Here is a 23,412-nt window from a genome sequence, read left to right on the forward strand (position 1 = left end):
AGTAAAAATAATGGGAAATTCCAACGCCAACAATGGAAGTTTTAAAATGAGAGAATATCTCACTTTTAATTATTGTTACAATCTTAAGTAGAATTTCAACTTATGTAAGATAAAATATTGAAAATCGAAGTCAATAAATATGAAAAAAATTTTTTTATTCAACTAAAATTCAAACGTAAAATTTAGGGATATTATATATAAATCTTACACAATGAAACATTCTTTTTTATTTTCAAAAATTTAAAAAAGATGCAAAACAAGTAAAATTATGAGTAAAAGTGGTTATTACGTTGTGCAAAACAGTCGTGACTTTTTAGATAAATTCGTGATAATTTTAGATAAAGAATATATTAACATTTCGACAGTTCCTTCCTAAATATTAGATTTCAAAAAATGAACCGGAAAGAAGAATTCCATACCCGCCTGTTGCCTCAAACTAAAGCGAAACCACTTCTACTAACCCTTTCTCCGTCACTGTCAAACACTTCTGCTTAAAAGGACACCTGTTTTTCTTTCATAAAGCAATAAATAACTATCAAAAGTGACCCTGCAGCTAATAAGAAAGTTTTCCCCCTCCCCGTGACTCATTACGTCACAACAATTGCAACAATAGCAAAAAAGTTCCACAACTACACCAGCGCCACCTCGTTACCAGGTAAGGAGAAAGGAAACCACTCATATTCGAACGCGGTTCCATTCGCGAAACATCTACGCATTTAAAATCTGCGATTTCAGTAGTTATCCCACGTTATGCCGAACACCAGGAGTAAAAAGCGACATTTTACGGATTGACATATTGACGTACCGCGACATGGGAGCAACTTGAAAGTTTGTGTTGTCATTTGAGTGCGAAATTTTGTGATTTCTGTTTCGAATTTTTTGTGCGCGAACTAATCATGGAACTCACTAGGTATTGGTGTGTTGGCCTATTTCTTCTATTCAGACTGGTTTCGGTGAGTAGTGTTTTTTCTTTACTTTTATTTTTAACTTTTATTCATTGTGGAATGGCATCACGCATCTGGTGGCTTAGGAATTGTTTTAACGTAGTTTTGTCACATGGTGGAGACATGACATGGTGTTTAATGTCGCTCATTTTTATGTATGGTAACGCAACAGATTTCACTTTTTCGCCGCTGGAAAGGCCGCAAAAAATAAATATATAGTCTACCGAAACACTTGAAGGAAAGTAAGATGATGCGTGCTCTGGTTTTGTTTTTCATTTCATACATGCATTTCTATATAACAGTTTGTAAGAAGTGAAATTTAATATTTCAAATCAAGCATGTGATCTTACCTTAAATATCTGACTTCATAATATATAAATAATATGTTATTATACTTTAAATATCTAACGTTATAATTTATAAATAACATATTATCATACCTTAAATATCTGATAAATAATATATAGATAAATTAAAAGGTAAAAGGCATTTGCAATTTTACATATCATAAATGGGTTGATTATAATCATCAAGCACGTTATATGTTACTTTTTGATTTACAACAACAAAAAAGAATTGCTTAAAAAGTATGAATGCTTCATTAATTTTGAAGAATAACTTTTTTTAAATTTTGTTTAATAAATAAATAACAATCATAAAATAAATAAAGGGGGAACTACATATTTCTCATGAAATACTAGCAGATAATCAGTACATAAACAATAAAAACGCAAAACAGGCCAATTTACATTATCTAATCTGAATAAGTATTAAAAACTTTTAATTCTAGAAAAAAAAATTCATTCACAAATAGCTTTATTTCTACCTGTTTAAAATATATATTCCTCAATTACAGCTGTCTTTAAGAGATAAATTAAATTACTAATAGGTAAAATTGTTGATGTTTTCGAATTGTAATGCAAGTAGCTATTTTAAATTACAACTTTGATGAAATCTCTCAAATTAATTTGGCTTTTATTTTTCCTTACATGTGTCGAAATTATAATTCAGCAAATAAAAATAATCGTTTTTTTATGAAGGTGCCATTAATAATTTAAATGAAAAAAGTGAATGTGAACACATACAGATTAATTCTGGATTACGATAAACCGCAAGGCCTTTTTTTAATATATATTCAGGAGCTTTTAATATTTTTTAAAAAATATAACTAAAATAAGTTTTATAAAGTTGTTATTACTTCATTTTTCTAAAATACACTTCCTTTTTGTACTTTGTCATTATTTTCTAGTTGCTGTTCTTTTTAAAGCAAGCTTCTTTGAAAAAGTTTTCAAAATGATCAGGAACAAATTTTATGGAGAAATACAGTTTTAATTAATTTATTTCCAAATTTTGCACTGACATTTTTCTCTCAACCGAGTCTTCTTGTCTAGATGGTATAAAAAAAAAACTTTTCTAAATTATTCTGCATTTAATCTTATTAAGAAATTCTTATTCTAATATTTTTTTTTATTCTGCCTAATTCTTGATTATTCGAAACTTTTAAAAAAAATCATTACACTTGTATTTCATTTTTTATGCTCAATTATTATGGATTTTTTTGGAATTCTATAAATAAATTTTGAAAAATATTCATCTAACATGCTTCATTCTTTTACATTTTGTCGTTTATGATAAAAATGATGGAATATCTTACAAACAGTACTTCTTGCGAAGTTCATTGTTAATATTCAACTCCATTTTTAATTTTTTCAAAATTTTCTCTAATTATCTACCATGAATTATTAATTAAAAAGATTTTAAATATGTTTAAACTTTAGGTGCTATTCAATAACTATAAATTAACTAGTTAAAAAGTTATCATAAAGTTTTAGCTATTTTTCATTATATTTACTATGATGAAAAAGTGTTACAGTAAATGAATTGCCATAATTTCATCATAAAACTACATTCAAATGAAGTTTTCCAGAAATTTCCTTTTATTCATACATTGAAACAAAAATTAGCTTCTAACTTCATTTCAGTTACTGTATTCTTTATCTTCAGACGATTAAATAAATAATCGTTTGAATTTTCTTCAGACGAATAATTTTCAAATCGAATTGTGGAATGCAAACTATGGAAAGGATAAAACAGCAGCTGTATTTTTGTTTGCACTAGCTTAGCTTCATTTGAGGCATTGACCTATCTCACTTGAATAGAAAAGCTAAACAAAATGAACCGGCATATAAAAACACGACCTACTACAACTCTTTCTTAAATGTGTGGGAAAAGTTCCCTTCTTAGTTGACCTAAAACTCACACAGTCGACCCCACATTAAAAGCTTGAACTTTTTCTACAAATTCTTTTTTTCCCAGCCTTTTTCCCCCTTTTTCTTCTTCTTTTTTCTTTTTCCGCCTTCTAATCAATACCCTTTTTAACACTGAAAACATAGTGCAATTCTTTAGCGGTAGTACAATGTTGTTTCCAAGGTATATGCAGGAACTTACTTATGTAAGAAAAGTGCTTCAGATTTTTTGAACCATTCATAAATTAGCACAGCTTTAAAAATGATAATTAGATTAATCCAAGGAAGTCTGAAAGAATTTTTTTTGGTTATTTTATAATGATGGTTGTTAAAGAGATTTTATTTGAAACAATATATATAAAAAATATAATTCAATGTTGGTTCAAATGAAACATATTGAAATTTAATGAAATTTCATTAAACGACCAATGAAACTTTTTAGTTTTTTTGCATTAATCAAAATTTACTTTTAATTTTTAGCAATATATTATAGATATCCAGTATACTTTTACAATTCATCGTAACTCAAGCGCTAAGAAAACTCATTTTCCAAGTACTAAAATTAGTAAATGACAATTTTTTTGTGTTTGTGTGTGAAATCTTAGTTACCAAAGTTTGCAAGAGATTTGATCTGTTATAACATATTTCATCTTGTGCTATATCTAAAAAATATAAAACTGACTGGTGATTTGAAAATTTGAATTAGTACCGAAAAAATTATTCATTAATTTTCAAAAATTTATCCCGAAATGGATAAAGGATTTATTTTGAGCAGGATAAAGAATTCATTCAATAATTTGAAATTTCTTCGCCGAATCAATTGTCAAATATTGAAATTTCTTATTTATTCTTGTTTAGTCACATTTTATTTATTTTTTATTTTAAAATTACTATTTAAATTAGCGGAATGTTTGATTATAGATTATTTACAAATTTTTGTATATTTAAAATCTTCGATATTTAGATAACTTTAGATGAATTAATTATTGTTTACAATATTTGAAATTGATTTATTATCTCACACAAATGTATCGGTTTCGATGTTTAACCCAGAAATGCAAACAAAGCGTAATTTCCCAAGTTTAGAATAAATATGTTATGAAAAACAAACATTTAAATACAAAAACAATTTATTCATCTGAAATTTATTTCTATTTCAAGTTTGCGTCATTTTAAAATGCATTATTTTTTTAATTATTAAAAACATCAAAGGGTCGCATTTTTTTCAGAATTGTATACTGTGAAAAGAACACAATATATGTGTATTATTATTCAATGAAATGTATATTATTATTATTATTTTCGTGAAAATTCAGAGAATTGGATTGCCTTCTCTTCATTAAAGAGCTACAAAGGCATCTGGAATTTACGAATGCATATGTGCGTGCTACTTACGTATATGACGCAATAATGCCTTCCACAATTTATGCGATTCCTACCTATTGTTTTCTGTGCGATTTTTATTCCATACGGAAATCTTATTAGTCATATGTAGCATAGGAAAAAAGCGGTTTCATGCAACGAAATTGCCAAATGATATTTTTATTGCAAAACCGTTGTTGCCATATTTTTTTAGATTGGAATTTAAAATAAAAACGATTGCGCAGAAAAAGTAGGGAATAATATATCATTTTAATTTTTGTGTTATCATGAATTTTAACTGACATCATCTTAAAAAAATAGTCTTCATTTTTAGGAACTATTTTATAACAGTCATTATGAGTTTATTTATGACTATAATAATATCAGTGTTTTGATTCTTTTCACATTGTAAGAGTCTATTTATAACTGTAATAATATTAGTGTTTTGATTCCACACTTTTTCAGAAATGGCATTTCATCAATTTTATCGTCATTTAATATTCTACTCTTTTTTGCATCCACCCGAATACTTCCGTATTTTTGTTATGTGTAATAGATAAAACATATTCAGCATTTGATTTAAAAAATGAAAGAAAAAGTTACTTGAATTTTAAAATTGCAGTTCTTGTTTTGTTTAAATCTCTTAATCGAACGGCAGTGAAAAATCTATTTAAAAATATTTTTGAAAGAGATTGTTTTTATATGCCGGCTGTATTTTGAAATAAGATCTGATATAAAAAAATTATAGACAATTTTAAGTACCGGTTTCTTGTTTCATTTTGCACTTCTTTAGATTTTGATTTGTTTTCTTTGTACTTTATGAATACAGAAATGTAAATTATTATTTTTGTTTCAAAAGATAATAAAATGTCATATTAAAAGGCAGTTTAACATTTTTTTAATAATTAGACTGTATATTTTTTGTTTTTATTTCAAAGTTATTCAAGCTTAACTATTAAATGATAATCATATTTAGGTTTTGAGAGTTATTTTTATTGGAATTATTTAATAATGCATCTAAAAGCCTAGCTATAAAAAATAAAAAAGAATCTAATTTGCTTTGCATTACTTTTATTTACATATTTCAAGTATTTTAATTTATTTTTGTTCCATAGAAACCTAAAAATGACCTTAGAGGTTGTAAAATTCCATTACATGAATTTCTAACAAATAAAAAAGGGTGTTTAATAATTATGCACCAGTTGATTCTTGCATTAATTATAATTTTTATTATATTTGCAGTCAAAATTTCGTTTTCGCTTTCCTCTATAAGCACTATAACCGAAAATCTCTTGTATCTTGCGTGTTAATGTAGTCTGCAACTTCAAAAGGTGTGATAAAAAATATCCATAAATCTTCATTCAAGTCAGTTCGTGAACTATGGTATAATTTATCGTCACGATCTAAATTTCTGATTTATGTGTCTTGATTGTTATAAGTTAAGATATATGTTTTATTCATGTAAGGACGTTACGCCTACATATAATGTGTAAGAAAAGCTTCCGGAACATTTTTTTTAGTATTCGTTAAAGGTTTTTAATCTATAATTTTTAAGAACATTATAAAAACACAACTGAGGAAATGGAAAAATGTAGATCATTATCGGCATCTTCATCTTAAAAGTAGGGTTAAATCAGGAAACCATTGCTTTAATCATAATGGAATCGTAAAACTTAAGGTAAAAGAATAATGTAGTCGGAATTATTGAAATAATGAAGCAAAGAGTTGTAATTATTATAAAAACATTAAAAAACGAAATAAACTGAAAACAAAGTGAAAATTTTGTTAGTAAATATGATTAAAATGTATATTATTAAGAAAATTCACGTCAGTATTTATATAGAAAATGCTTAAAAAGTTCTTTTATAATTGTGTAAACAGCAAAAATAAAAAGGGAGTTATAAAAATCTTTCAGTTTTATACTCCATTAGTGTACATAACATGGAAAAAACTTTAGCTTGACATATAAAGCTTACTTATTAATAGTTTGTTTGAAAAATTCGTACACATGTAAGCGTTTTCAAATTTCTGACAAAAATGTATAAATATATTTAATTGCTGTTTTTATTTTTACTTACATTTATTTATAGAAATATGTTATATGAACACGAATGTAGTTTCTATTGTGTTCTGAAATATGAAAACATTATTAAAGGAAAGATAATAATTCTCCGAAATTTTCGTTAATAATATGAAGAAAAGATTTATTTTTGAAAATTAATAGTGTTTTTTTTTAATTTTTCATATACAAAGTATACAAATAAAAAGTATTGTATTCAAAGTCAAGAATTTCCGAAAGAAAGCTGTATTTAAAGTCAATTCGTCAAAGAACTCGAGCTCGAGATCTTTGACGAATTTCCATGTTGCAAACCTCCATTAATCTGATCGATTGTTCAAATAAGCACAGTAATTACAAAAGTAAAGAGCTAGATAAATTAAATTTGCCCTAATTGGTGCAAAAGAGGAAAGCGTTTCTATTTAAATTGTGAATATATTAAAAACATTTGATTGTATACAACTGATTGGACTTAGTTTTTGCATAAAAAATATAAAAACTCTATATTTTTAATACTATACTTATTGACTTAAGCATTATAAATTATGGTTATTTACATTATTATTACTTATTACATTATTATTTAGAGTATTTTTCCAATTTGAAATAAATATCTATTTCTAAGCGATTTAAAAATTGATTACTAAAATAGACAAGTCTGAAAAGTAGAAAGTCCTCAAAATCTTGATATAAAAATTTTAAAAATTATAGCTTTTCCCCTAGAATATTGCATACACGAAATTAAAAAAAAATAATTTGATTTATTATCTGAAAATTTAATATTATTTTAGATAGATGTCCTAGATGATATAAAAGAATATTTCAGTAAAATTACACAATCAAGATTTACAGCTCATAAACAATCACCACAAGCACGAAACCGATTTAAATGAAAAACTTTAAAGCTGACCGAATTAGTGAAACTAGAATTAAAACACAGAGCGTATACTATCTCTTGCACAAGATAAATTCGGTTGTAGATTAATTACACTCTAGTTAATAAGAATTGCGTGATAGCTTGAAATTAACATTCTTGGATAAGAAATCCAGTTTTGGCAAGAGGAAATCAATAACACAGAAGTGTTTTTTTGTGTGAAACGCCTACTAATTTACTGATTGACCGAAATAATTAATTTTGTCATTAATTAGGAATGTCTCGTTCAAAACAGAATGACGATTTCACAATCCAATGCAGACCTTGCAGATTGCATTGGATTGTAGTCTCTAATATGTTAGTTTACAAAAACGAAAAAAAAAGTACAATAAATGCAATTCCTTCATTATATCAGTAAGGATATGGTATTTAATTTCTTATTTTAAAATAAATATTATTTTGAAATTTGAAAAACTATCATTGTTTCCTTAATCAAAAGAAATTTCTGTCAATCAAAAGAAATGTAATATTATGCTACAAGTATTGTACTTTAATTCATGAGTTAATTGATGAAGAAAGTGGCGTAATTGGAATGCAATAGGCCCAAATTTTAAAGGGCGCAAAGGATCTAAAATCTTAACGTATATTTTTTATAACTCTTCGCCAAATATAACGATTTGACAGAAACATCATATTATGATAAGATAATTAATTACATCGTAAGCTCATTGGATGACGACAGAGTTCACGTGATATATATTTAATGCGCTGACTCCAATCACTTCAGCATCAACCGCGCTTTTTGAGGAATAAAGAGTGACGTCACTGCGCAGTATTAGATAATGTTTTCACTGATATATATATCACGTGACTTTGAAGTCACACGAATAGGCTCCATTGCTGTAAACCGATATTTGTTTTTCTGACAGATTTTGAATAGTATTGCAGATGGTTTCATTTTTGTGATTGAATTTTGGAGTATTGTTTTAAAATAAATATATAATCCGATATATAATTTTGATTTATAATTGTATAGTGCATATTATACCCACAGCTTACTAATTTTAAATATCAGTTTTAAAATCGGAACAATCAAAAAGAAATTGAAAAGTTCTTGATCTTTCTTTGGTTGTAGCCTTATTATCATTTTTGTTAGTTTTTTTTTTTCACTTTCTTGTAAGTATATAAAAAGAAAGCATTGTAATAGTCAAAAAAATTGACTATTCGAAATTTTAGCGAATCTTCCCGTTTTAGACCCTTTTTAGTCCGAAATAAATATACTGTATTTTGCTGTCTTTCAGCCGCCTGTTTTATATGAGTATCTTAACTCTAAAAAAGTTAAGGCTAGATGAATGAAATTTGTTATGGAACCCTTTTACTAAATTTTGAACAAAATACATTGACTGGAAGTCTGACCTGCTCTCTGTCGGAGAACAGGTGAACACCATAGTTACGAAATGTAAACAGCTATTTGGGTAACATTTGGTATAAAAGTTTAAGATTATAGTTCTTTTATTGGCATTATAGTTCTTGGCCATATTTTGGTTTTAATCAACCGAGAAAAAGACCAAAATATGCACTCGACTTACTGATATTTTTTCTTGACTGTGTTTCAGCTTTTAAGCCAAAAAAGCGCACTTTAATAGTTCTTTTGTGGCTGTTGTTCGAAAGTGACATACAGTTAATAATACGCAAGCACATTTATTAGAGAGTATGCGAGAAAGTTTCCTGGGGACCACTATCAATGGTTTGTAAATACTTTAATATGCTCTTATTAAATTTCCGCTGTATAAATTTTATGTTTTTACGAGTTTATTCGTTGAATAGACTTTCCCGTTCAATTTTTTTTACTTCTCATGCATTTATATAATGTTTTTGGAAAATATAGGCTACACAGTTTTTTTTTCTTTGCTACAAAATGAATTCATTTTTGTGGCAAAGAAAAAAAATCATTTCACTAAAAGCAATGCAATAAGTTGATAAATGTTATTTTCAATACTGATTTAATTCAGCACATTTATTAGGTTATGAAATTTTATTTAAAGTTAGAAGTTATATCGCATTATGATAAGAGGTGCAACCTGTCAAAAATGAAATATTAGTCTGGTAAAATCTTTGATCTTACTTGAACTTGGCACTCACAACTGACTGACCAACCGTGTCCTCTCTTTTTTATTCATTCGTTTCACTTCATTTATAAGTATGAAATTATATTAACTTGTTAAGAGTAAACTAAACTTTTATGAGTTGTTTTTTTTGGGGGGGGGGAGACATAAAAACAATGGCGAATTAATAGTGGTAAAGCCCCTCTTTTAAAAGCTGGTCAATATAGTTTCATATTTCAAATTGTTTTTGACTGTGAAAGATTTATTGGAATTTAATATAATTTTAATAATTTAACGAAAGTGTATTATTTTATTTATTTTTTTAAATGCATATCTTGTAAAAAAGACTAATATTCTTGAGATATTTACTATAATTGTTAGTGTTACAACATGTGTCTAAATAGGCTTTATCCTGTAAACAATAAATGAGATCTGATTGCCAAAGATTAACTACCGAAAGTTGAGGTAGACTATCTCATACATATTTTCAGTGTACTTGTCTAAATATTGTCTGTATAAATATTGTCTGTAATATAAAAATAAAATTTAACATTGATTTTTGAATGTAATTTGGGAAATTAAAAATTTAAAAAAACTAAAGTTCATTATTTTTTTTTATGATTTCTAAAACTTAACTCATAATTCACGAAAAAATATCCCAAAACTTATTAAAAGATTGTTGTTATTATAATAATAAACAATCTTAATATAGTTACAATTAATGATATAACAAAGTTACAATTAACAGTGGAATATGAATTCAAATCAAAGCAGAATATTAAATACCTGCAATTCAAAACATCTATTTTAGATTCTTTCCTCACAGAAGGATAGATGAAACAATAGTAACAATGAATTAATATTTTTGCTAATTTCCTTATTAGAGTAGTTATATTTAATGCACGAATTGTAACATGAGATAAGCAATGTGTTTTTAGATTACTAGTTAATAAAGAATTTCCAGGCAATTAATATTATTATATTAACTATATTAATATTTTGCTTATCATTATTCGCAACAATCTTTTAATAAGACTTGGGATATTTTTAAATCGAAAATAACTTCATAATAATAAGAGCTATTGTAGATCAAAGCTAGTAAATGAAATATATATATATAGTGATTTCATAAATTCATCTTAGGTTCAATAGTTTCCTATCAAACCTTTCTTTCGAAATAAAAAAAAAAAAATTTATTTATGCTGTACTATATCAACTACTAAAAGAAAACGGCTTAATGTAATGTTTGAAATGTATACTATATTATTAAAGATATAATCAAATTAGATGTTTGTGGTATTTTAGTAAAATCATGAAGTTTACTGTTGAAAATTGTTATTTATATGCAATGTAGTATTGAAAATCAATTTAATTAGAATTTTGTACTGCCTATATTATTAATTTATTGGATTTTCAGAAATGTAATCAAAAACTTAAAAGCAAAAACTAATCATTAAAATAGTTAACAATCATTATTGTTTGAAAAAAAAATAATTGGAAAAAACATGGTTTGAAAATAAAAATTGGATGAATTACGTATTAAACATTTATTAAGAAAATATGTTTCTTTTTATTTACAAGAAAAATTCTCAAGATTATATGAATCTTTTCCTTTAAAAAAAGGTTTTTGACTTTGTTGAAAAATTTAAAATTTTATTGAAAAGAAGAAGATAAAGGGAATTCTACAAAAATTATTAGATTGAAGGAGATGATTGAGTACAGGTCCAAAAGTAAATCTCTCAGATTATTATAAAAAAGATGATGAACTCTAATATTGAGGATTTCATGATAATTTGAAAACATTAATTGAAATAAATATTGTTAAAAATGCAAAAATTTCGAATATGGTATCTATAGTGAAATAAAGTTTAGTAAATAAATATGCTTTCATTTCTTCAGATTCGACCGTTGCTTCTCGTCATTTTTTTCTATTCAAAATTTATTATATTTATTCAAAAAAAATTAAGAAAATAATAAATTATTACATATAAACTTGTTATAATTTGAAAATTCAATTTTTTAAATGAATAAAGAATTTCTTTGAAAAACTGTCATTTTTAAAAGCTGACTATTTTAGAAAGCGAGATAAATTCTTGCTAAATCGACATATCAGTGGAATGTTGAATCTGCAAGATTTCATCAAGGCCAGTCGTAGGCCGATTGATCTCAATTCGGGGCCCGCGCTTTTATGGGTTTTCCCACATCCGTTTAGCTAAAACTCGTTCTTAAGCCTAAAAGAATAATAAATAAAATGGTTTTAGAAGAAGTCATTAAAAGTATCAATTTTAAATTTAAAAATAGTTGAGCTTTATTTTGAAGAACTGATTTTAAAATAATTTACAATAAAATTTAGTTTTGATTTGGATGATGAAAAAAAATTCTTTAAGAAGGCTATTTTCTATAAAATATTATGGATTCTGAGAAAAGGACTCGTTTTGTTGATTTATACATCATTGCAATATCATTCGAATAAATCTATATTTATATAAAGCTCAATGTGTGTGTGTTGGCGCTCTACAGGCCAGAAAGTTTTACCTACAGCTATCAAATTTTTTACATGTATACCTTGGAGGTCGGGAATGTGCACCTGGGGTCCCTTTTTTTGAATTTTTAATTAGAATTTTAATTATTAATTACAAACTAACTTTCTCGCCAAAAAAATCTTTATTTTCCCCACCGCCAATTGAGTAAGGCTTTAGTTTTTTTCCCCACGCTAATGAGACTAGGCTTAACATTTTTCGGCTGATTATTTCAAATGATTATGTTTATTTTCTTAGTGTTTGATGCATTTAAAATTAAACATTGTTAATGAATCGATCTGCTTATGATGAATCTGAGAAAATTTTGTTGACAAATTCTTGAGATATTACATAAGTTAAGAAAGACATTCTTTAGTGCTCATAAAGTTTAAACGCCTAGTGACTCTGTTTTCAGTAATCATATTATAAAAAAATGCTTTGTTTCAGTAAAAAATATTATTATATTAATTGCAGATTAATCCTTTCCACTTTAATTTAAAGCATAAATTCTACGGGAGCTAACAGAAAATTAGAGAGATAAATATTACGTTATGACTGAAGGCCTTTATAATATTATGAGTGAATTATATGATTATCAAAATTTGAAGTTTTAAAATATTTTGATGAAGAAACTATTCAAGTAGGATTTGAATAAAATATTTAATTATTAAAATTTTAACGAACATTAAGATTGGCGAACCGGCTGGTCTCCAAAGGTGGCTAGTTATAAATATTTGGCACGAAAAGTATTTTTTTTGACATTCTAATGAAGTAACGTAAAATTCCCAAATTAAACTGGTTAGAATAGTAATTTGCTTTTTTTCCTATTTTCAAAAATTTTAAATTTTTATGCTATTGAAATTTTCTAATCCGATGCTTTTAAATTTTAATGTTGTTGAAATTTTCCTATATAATACATAACAAAATCTTGTTTGTCAAAAACAGAACATACAAAAATTTTATATGATAGCTGGAACTACTATTGTCAGCTGTTGTTTCGGAACAATATGCAACCACTATTTATCGTGTGTCTAATCTAAGAGCAGATGTTGTTTGCTTATAAAAGTGATTTGTCGCAATAAAATGTTTTGGCAAATTTGACTAGCGAAATTTAAATATAACAGTGATGCTTTGGTTTATGGTTGTTTACATAAACATTTCTGAAAATAGAAGAGTTGAATTTTGTAGAGTATAAGTATAAAAAAAGTCACGTTTAAAATATTTATAATTTCAAAATTCCCTTCATTTTCTGTCAATATAAATAAAATATTAGTATAAATTGTCAAAAAACATATGTTGTTTTGAATATTCATGTTTTTATACAATTGTATTGATTTATTTCTTATCATGTTTTCATGAATAATGATGATGGCTCGATTATATTTATATTAGTATTCATATTTCACCATAAAATAGACAATGTTTATAATCCTATAAAAATAAATATACGTAAATTAAATCACTTATTTTGAAAGTAGGCGTATAAATATTTTCGTAAAATTTCTTTACGAACAATTCTAAAATTGAACAAATATTGCTTCATATTTTCTTTCAGAACAATTCTCAATAAATAGATTTTCAACAAAAAAAGTATCAATAGGATCTAAAATAAAAACATTCCAATTGAATTTTCCAGAAACTAATTACCTAATATTTCCTGCCGGTCTGCCTTTATATCCTATCAAAACAAATAACATTTTCCATTTTCTTAAAATGGCCCCTAATTATGATACAAGATTTAAAGAATGCGATGAAAGGCTCTAAACGTTAAATACTTCTTTTTGACTATGAATTGAGAACATATTCGTACAGAACATAGAATAGATATTAATATTACATAAAAATGAAATGTGTTGAAGTAAACACATGGTGGCAGTTATTTTTATGAGTTTAATATAATATTTGAAGATATGTCCCTCTAAATGAACGGTTATTCTGTGAGCAGTATCTCAGATGTGATTATCACAGAATAGCTGACGAAAGTTTAGTAGAAAATATCATGCACATTGGCGGAGGGCTTAGAAAATAATATATATATATTATCTGCAGTACACTTTAGGAGTAAAGATATAAAAATATTATAAGTTTTGTTTCCTTGTAATGGGATCTTATCCATCAAAATGTTTATGAAAACTCAATTCAAAACTAATAATTAAAAGCGGATTGACAGAAATAACAAAAAATGCAATGCCTAGAACGAAACTTCAAAAAATATTGTAAGAAAATATAAGCAATAGCAATAATTTTTATTTGATCTGTGAAGGCAGAATATAATAAATCAGCATATGTCATAAATTTGTTATTTATACATGCTTAGTTTAATTTACACATTAAATTAGTCAATTTAAGTATTAAAAAAAGATGTATATTTCTGTTAGTAGACGCCAGAACAAAAGTTCGAATTTCGTATCCGATAATCGTGCAAAGAGTTGGGACTTTATTAACTTCTCCCTGGGTTACAGATGGCAGTGAACAATTATATACCGATATTTTATTTGGGAAGACACTTATGAACTCGCTAAATTTTAAAATAAATTAACATACCAGGATAAAAACAATTGATTGAACCATTTCTTAATTTGCAAAATATTTATTGTAACTTACCAATTTAGTAGCAAACATCTAAAATTATCCATTCGTAAACTTAAGAACTTGAGACTGTTGTATCCTATCTGGATAAAAAGCAATTCGGAATTGTTCATCAGTTTCCTGTGTTCTTATAATGACTGAGATGTATAACAACACTAAAAAATAAGAAATACTGTCTATGATATCTTGTAACTTGTTCTGCCATACGAATAAAACAAAACTTTCACCAAGACTACCAGAAAATTGCTCCTAAAACAGATGCTATTTACATTAATTTCACTTTACTTCATGTGAACTCGTTCACAAATATTTCGTGGGAATTGATTTACTGATAAACCATTTTCAGATTAACGAAGATAACCATATCGAACATTTGTGAACTAATTGAACTGTTACATGAATTTATAATCATATGTTCTCTCATATTTGACTACATAGTTTTTCATAATAAATCATTCTTTTCTATCCGTTTAATTTATGCCTATGTTGTATATTAATTTAATTTAATTTACATTTTAATATGGTAAAATTCACAATCACAAATGGTATTAGTATCACTGAAATGTCTTGCAGTTATGTAGCTATTTTACTTTCAAGTTGGATTTGCACTTTTATTACCTTTTACTTTATTATCTTTAAATCCAATTCAATTAACTCATTATCATTAATTTACGTGCCTATTTAATTTTGGAATCCATTGTATATTATATTGAAAGAAGCAAGTTTTCAGATAATGCGTAATTACATATGGCACGTAAATAGAGACAAACTCTATCGAAATTTACATAAAGATTGCTCTTTTTAAAATAAAGCTTAGATTTAATTACTTGTATTTTCAGACTGAAATATCTAATTTTAATATTCGGACATAAAAAATTTACCCATTTTGTCTTAAAAACTGATATAATTACAGATTGCTGATGACATAAAAAAATATCTCACACGACCTTGCACTAGAATCATTTATATGCAAGGACAAATTTTTCACCAAAAAACCCCCCCTCTAACTATCAATTCCGGGAGCGTTACAAAAATTTAAACAGAAACAATACAAAAACGCCAAGCGTTAAGATATTTAAATGTATTTTTTTGCGCCAACAAATTCCTCTTGCATTCTAAATGCCTAGAAGGAAGAAGCCAAGTAAAGGAAAAAAAAAAAAAAAAAAGCGCCAAGATTAAGCTGGTAGGAAGAAGATCCTTTCTCCAATGGGGCATTGAACACAACAGAAACTGTCATTTCATTTTAACTGTTTAGCCGAGGTGAGTAAACTTGAGCATTCGATGACCCCCCTGAGCTTTAAAGTGAGGAAACGTCGACCGGAACTACGGCTCTTTTAAATTAAGATCAACTCCCTTTTACCCGAAGCAGGAAGATTTCCACTCCTTAAGCGCGTGCATTTTTCTGATTCAGTGATCCTCTCCCACAAAAGGTGCTCTTCAGCAGGCACCACTTGGAGAATCATCGCCTTGGCAAATAGATACTTCTGACTGGCAGTGCTTTCTTTCCATTAGGAATATTTACTTAAGACACCCGAACTGGCAGTTAAGAATCGTCGTGTGAAAATTGCTTATGATAGCATGTTATGCCGATTATGAGTTAAGTTTAGGAGTGGGGGAAAAGTGATTATACGCTTTCGTTCCTTTTTTTCTTTCTCAGCTTAGTTCACCATGTTGTCTTTTTGTCAAGTAGATTATTCAATCTTTTTATAGAGGGGATTATTAGGATTGGTGTTTTTAATCGTAGTTATTAAAAAAAATTTGTGGGAAAAAATGAAAGTTGTTTTTTTTTCGTCGATGATTTTTGTAGATATTATTCTTATTTGTACATCCTATTCAGTTGTTGGCAACATTCAAGAGAAATGCTAACCCTAGAATGAATGACCTTTTATTATTTTTTACAAAAGAAATATATGTGCTTGAAATTTTTAAAATTTTTTTGTGAAATTAAAAAAAAATTAAAAATGTACCAAATGGTTACATTATGAATCAAATTATATCCCGGTGCCACAAATCACATTACAATAATTCTACAATAAAAATAAAAGTCCTTTTTTATCAGTATATTTTTTATAAGGCAAAAAGAAAAATATTTCGATAGTATTTAATAAACAATGAAATATAAAATAATAAGATAAAAAAATTGATATTTTTTTCGTGGAATTTAAAAAAATATTAAAAGTGTACCAAATGGTTACATTATGAATTAAACTATATCCCAATGACACAAATCACATAATAATTCAACATTAAAAATAAAAGTCGTTTTCATCAATATGTTTTTTACAATGTAAAAAAAAAAAATACTTTCATAGCATTTTTAATGGTAGAACTATTCATACAACAGCCATTTTAGTATTTTACCAAGTAAGATTTGTAATTCTAGTATCGCTATTGCCATATATGGGTCTTTTCTACAAATGTTTATCAAAAAGCATTTTAAAAAGAATTTCGAAACACTGATTATTGCCCTTTAGAACAGTCATGTGAAGCTTATAAATAGAAGTTTGGCTTAAATTCTTAATGAATTATCGGAATATTTTTCCACAGTTAAGGAATACGAATTCTGCCTTTTTATAAATAAAGTTTAGAGCTTAGGTCTATTCATAGATATTTTAAAATAACTTATTCTAGCAAAAAAAGATAAAAGCTTTATCGTCTGCGAGTCTTGCAACTGTTTTCTTTTTAAGTATATTTCTCAGTGTATTTAATCGTGAATGTTTTTCAGAATGATTTATAAAAGAAAATATGTAGAATAAAAAAAAAGAGCCTTTCTTAATATGTATACTAATGTGTGTAGTTGTAAAATAGCCAAACTTCGCCATGCTGCGACAAATATATAGCGTCATTTTCTTCAAGTCGATTCTTTTTTCAAATATGCGTGTATTACATAACGGATACTGGATATATTTATTTAAGGATGAATGTTTGTTCGGCTGTAAATTATTTAATGCTTCAGAAAACGTTCTGATCATCGTGAAAGTTGATCTAGAACTGCAATCGACAATATTTATATTAATTTTCAGTATGTAAAAAAAAAAACACCGAGAATTTTTAACTCCGTTACCAATCTGATGGATTAAAATTTTTCAAAATTATTTCAGTTCCGGCCTTAGTTAGCCACGATGAGCATAGAGCATGCGTGGAATATTTCTGGGTTTATTTCGAAAATAAATAAAACAAAATAGTTAATTAAATCAATCCCCATAGTAAGGGACATGCAAAGTAAATCCATTAAAATTCTCTATTCTGCCATAAATAATCAAAATATTATTTCTTTATTAATAATTCGATCATAACAATTAAATAAATATCAAATTTCATGATATTAGAGCTTTATGCGCTTGTCTAAATTAGTTTCACTTAATTGTAATCTTTTCCTTAAACTTACAAATTATAATTGTTTTTCCAAATTATGATGTGATTACTTTGTCCAACCGAGGAATTCTGAAACATCATGACGTTGCCGTTGTCATGGTAGGTCCATAATCTTTTTTTTAATAAAAGAATTTCTTTGTTTTTCTAACCATCATTTATATTCAAACTATTGGTAATTAACTAATTGTTTTAATTCGTTTGAGGGATGACTGAAAGATTATTTTGTATTATTTAATAGTTCCAGAAAAGACGCCATTCATCAACTAGGAACCATCATTTTTGCATAAATATGACTAACTGTTTTTCCAACGAATTTCCATATTCAAATTAGTGATAGGATTGTCATACGAAAGTTTGCTTAGGATTACAGCTTATGTCAATCATAAGTAACTTTCGCATTAAGTGATTATACGTTTCCATTTTTCCAGATTATTTCACCAATTGAGTACTAATATTACCTCTTTTAGAAAAGATTATGCTGATTATTCTTTTAATTATAATGTTTACAAGAAATTTGATGGGAAATTGATATTTATTTTTAGAGTTCTGTGGAAGTCTTATCATTTTAAATATATTCTGTAGTATTTTCTAATTTTAGAATTTCTGTATTATTCTAAGAGGGAATTAATGGAAACATTGTTTTCCTACTGCTCATTCATTTTATTAAAAATTCTCTATTATAGAATTTTGTGGAATTGAAGCTTATTCATGCATATTATACCAAATTAATAGTTTCATTTAATTCGAACAAAGTAATAGTATTTAATAAATGCACAGGTAATTTTTTTTTTTTGATATTTTGAAAATATCTTTAATGAAATATTTTACATTGACAGGTTATAATGCTATTTAATTATTCCAAAAAATATTTGTTTTTAGAAGTATATCAAAATCGTCTGAGCAAGAAGAGTGACAAGAGTTTTTATTGCTAAATTTTCTTCTTTTTTTGTCAGAAAATTATCTACTATTACTTGTTACGTCGATTATAAGTTTCTTTTTCATTTTCTCGTATATTAAGTACTCAATGAGAAAATATTGTAAGATACAAAAAATTTTATCTCAAAATTTTGACTAATGTAAGTATTTTATATACTCCTGAGCTCAACAAACATATTTTTGAAATTAAGTCTGTCGATCTATGAATACGACAGCTCATAAAGTTCAATGAACTGCTGCATTACAAGAGGCATGGAATTTGACAATTTGCCTTTTCACAAGTTTGCAGATTTTTATCAAATTTGCGAAGAAATCTGGATTTGGAGAAACTGTCCATCCGTATATGCTAACTTGAACAAGATAACTAAAAAATATTATTTATAAATATTAACAAATTATTTATCATTTGAAACTTTATTTAATTTATAGATTTATCATTTAATTTATAGGTTTATCTTTAACTTATAGATTATCATCAACTTATTATTTAACTTATATATTTATCATTAAAATTGCTGATATTTACAAAATTTTGAACAAATGATTGAAAGGTTTGACCATCTGTAAGTTTGAAAGTATGTGAAAACGATAATTCTTTCGTAAAAAAAATCTTTTTATCCCACAAAATTTCAATCATTTATTCAAAAGATAAACAATTAATTCGTGGAAAATGGATCACAATATTACATTAAAAGAATCTGCATTAAGTTGTCGTTCATTTTTAATTCAAAGATGTAATCGTCTTTAATAATTATCCAAATCTGATTAACAAATTGTTCTTTTTTCATTTAACTAAAAAATCCGTTAATGCCGCATTAACTTGAAAAGGTCCGGCCTTGGCTATTTTTTTTTTGTACACCATCCGCAGAGTTGCCACACAGAATTCAATTTTTACATCCGTTTTCACAGAAATGCGATCGAAAAGAAAGAAAAATTAAAAAAGAAGCCAGAGAAAATGATGAAAAAAAGTGTCGCTTAATCCCTTTGATATTTCTGCGGTTTCCTCTAAAGTAGGAAAAGAAACAGCAAAAAAGAGAAAAGAGTTTGGGGAGAAAAAAAAAGCAAAAAGAAAAGAAGCCGACAACGACCGTTTCGCTTTGATAGTCTTGCCTCAGTTTCCGGTTCCGGTTGGTCCCTCATGTGCGTATTTTCATTCTTTTGTTTTCTTTTGTGAGTAAAAAAGAGAAAAATTATAATAATAAAAAAAAACGGGACTGCTTTTGGATTAAGAATATTTTAGAGTAAATATGAAAGTATTGATAGATTATGTCAAAACTTCATTTTACGAATATTCTCCCGATGGGTGTTAACATTCACCGGAGAATATCGACATTTGTCATATATCAGTCTTTCAAGTAACATATGCACTGACTAAGAAAAAACTACTCATATTTATGCTATAAGATAGTGGTTCACAAACTTATTCGATTCCAGAGATTACCACGTTTCAACGATTCTATTTCGCCAAGGGGTGAAACACGAAAAGATGAGCACATTTCCGGAATTTTTTTTCATTCTGGAACCTTGATTTCCTCTCCCTAAGATACTTTTTCGTTCCCCCACGCATACATACGGTTATGTGAGCACTGTGCTGTTTTAACTGAAAAGCGAGTATTGATTGCTTATATGGCTAGTTCAAGGGGCAAAAAGGCATTCAGGATTGGCACTAAGAATATTTTATATATCATTAAATGTGAGCGAAGTTATGTACCATTGTTAATCTCTTGCCATAGATTCCGGTTGATAGATGATATCAAAGATAGAATAATGAAATGAGATTGAAATATAGATTATATAGATTCCTCAAGATGATATCAAAAAAAATTCAGCAATAAATTTTGAAAAATAGTGTTTCAATATAAAAAATTATTATTGTTTTGTAAAAAAAGCGAATCGCCAAATTTTAAGAACAGAAATCATTCATTTATTCATCGTTATTTAATGTTTAGGCTCCTTACTATGAAGAAAAATTGCTCTAAAGTATTTTATTGTGAATAAGTACTTTTTTCGTCAGTATTATGAGTTATCCGCAATTTTTCCGTCTCTTAAATCCGCAAATAATCCGAGTTTATCTTACTGTTAAATGTTAACATCTCCTCCTTTCATCTTTCCTCTCGCCCCTATTTTGACTAAATGGACGCATCCCGACGCATGCGCAAAAGTGCGGATGGTTTTTGAATTCGTGAACGAACAGTATTGCCGCAATCTTCTTAATACACACGGTAAATTACTTTTTATATTTTCGTTTTAATGTTCGTTTTCGAATTAGAATAATAATATTTTCAACTATGTCATTTATATTAGATGTAATTCAGGAAGAGATAATGGAAGATCACAGATTTCGAGTTGCATTTATTTATAGCAAATAATATTTTAATTGATTCCGGGTTCTGTTTAGATAATTACTTTTTATGATTAATATCCGGCCTATTTATTATGATCTTATTTTGTTATGATCTTCCATCAAGGCACCCGCATAGCAAAGCCCTAATTTCTCAGATTGATTGTGTTGAGCATTCCTATGAGCATTGTTTTGCATGGTTTTTCCTTCTATTTGATCGATGCGATTTTTTGTTAAAGTAGTGTCGATTACCAAAGCAGATTATTTAATAGATGGTAATCGCTTTATATTTAAAACAAAAAGATTGATTTCCTTTGTTCTACTGGTTTAGATTTCTTCCTATTCAAGTTAAATGTTTTGGTAAAATATTTCTTTGCTCTTCTCACTAAAGTGCCGACTTCTTTATAGAGTGAATTGTTTTGATTAAAAACTTATCTTGAAAAGAGAGAATATGATGGATGAATGACTTGTTTATATGAATTCGATTTTAGGAGCAATTTTATTTTTATTGCTTGTTGATTAATTGTTGGATATTACTTTAAATGGATAAATAATTACTTTGAACTTTGCTTAATTTTTGTCCTTTTTTATAAATGGGAAGTTACTGAATTAATTTATTTTGGTCGGTTCCTTGCATTAATGTATTCCGGTATCTACTCATAAGTAATTTATTCTATTGATTAATTTTTATTCTAAGAATTTGTATTTTTATTCTTTGTACAAGCCATCTTTGGTGACCAGTTGGATAATCGGAAATATAGATTAATTATAATTATAATCGTATTATAACAAATAAATCGTTTAGGATAATTTGATGTGTATGATTTCAACCACAAAATATTTTTAGTCACAAAATTATGACAGGTGTAACATTAAAGCCCTGCTACTTTAATATCCTTACACCTATTCTGTTTATTTCTTACATGTCTAATCAAGTTGAGTCCCATGACGTCATAATGATGTTAAAAATTGAAATTTCTAGATACTCTATTTCAAACTCCATGATGTCTTTTCTGGCAATATTATTTTATTAACTTGCTCCTCATATAAACTGCTCAGAAAATAAGTAGAATCTTTCTTTCTAATTTTTTAACAGTGGAAGAAAATCACGTGATTGTATTTTTTGATGACGCGGTGAAAACGATTTGAATTTCAACTATGAAATCTAGTATTGACTATTTTGCAAAAATAAATAAATAGTCTGAAAAAATTCTGAAAATGGTACATATAAACTAATGGTATAATAATAACAATATGTAATATAAGAGCAAAAATGAATAAATATTCTGAGAAACATTTGCATGGTAAAAACGTAATTTTTTGAATTTTAAAATCGGTTTGGTAAAATAATGTTTTAAAAAATTCTAAAATTTGATTTAATTTTTAATTAATTAAATTGTTAAAAATATCTAAGAATTATGCATTTTTACTGTATAAAGTAGATTTGTATCTAATTTGACAACTCAAATGAGATAAAAAGTCAAATTAAATTTGACTAAAATAATCGGTCGAAAACAGGTTAAAAAAACTATTTAAAAAAAAACGATGCTCTTAAAACTATAAGCATATACAAAAAATATATGACTAACATAAATACAATTTAATTACAAAAGCTTATAATTAACCTAAATATAATTTAAATCAAGTCCGCATCCGTTGAAAATAGTTGTCAACAATCAGAACACAATGCGCATGCGTGAATTTTCTACGCCAGTTGGGGTAACGCTACGCAGATTAGAAATTTTTAATTTCCTTTATTCTGTTTTATTTTAATTCAAAAGTACTTCAGAATGAATCTGAAAGATCGGTTAATTAACAATGTTTAATTTTAAATGCATCAAACCTTAAGAAAATAAACAGAATCATTTGAAATAATAGGCCAAAACTATGTTAAGCCTATCCTTGTTAGCGTGGGGAAAAAAACCGAAGCCTTACTCATTTGGCGGTGGGGAAAATGAAGATTTTTTTGGCGGGAAAGTTAGTTTTTAATTAATAATTAAAATTCTAATTAAAAATTCAAAAAAAGAGACTCCAGGTGCGCATTCCCGACTTCCAAGGTATGCAT

The 23,412-nt window shown here is 27.0% G+C and overlaps 1 protein-coding gene across 1 annotated transcript in view; it reads left to right on the forward strand.

Moving 5' to 3' along the window:
- Positions 1-663: 663 nt before the first annotated feature.
- Positions 664-23,412, forward strand: part of LOC129987922 (uncharacterized) — a 94,280-nt gene continuing 71,531 nt past the window's right edge. Inside the window, exon 1 of the mRNA XM_056095921.1 lies at positions 664-953. Within this exon, the coding sequence (XP_055951896.1) occupies positions 897-953 (57 nt within the window). The 5' untranslated portion in view covers positions 664-896. The remainder of the gene's footprint in view (positions 954-23,412) is intronic.

Source organism: Argiope bruennichi, chromosome 10 (assembly GCF_947563725.1).
Source record: "Argiope bruennichi chromosome 10, qqArgBrue1.1, whole genome shotgun sequence".
NCBI lineage: Eukaryota > Metazoa > Arthropoda > Arachnida > Araneae > Araneidae > Argiope > Argiope bruennichi.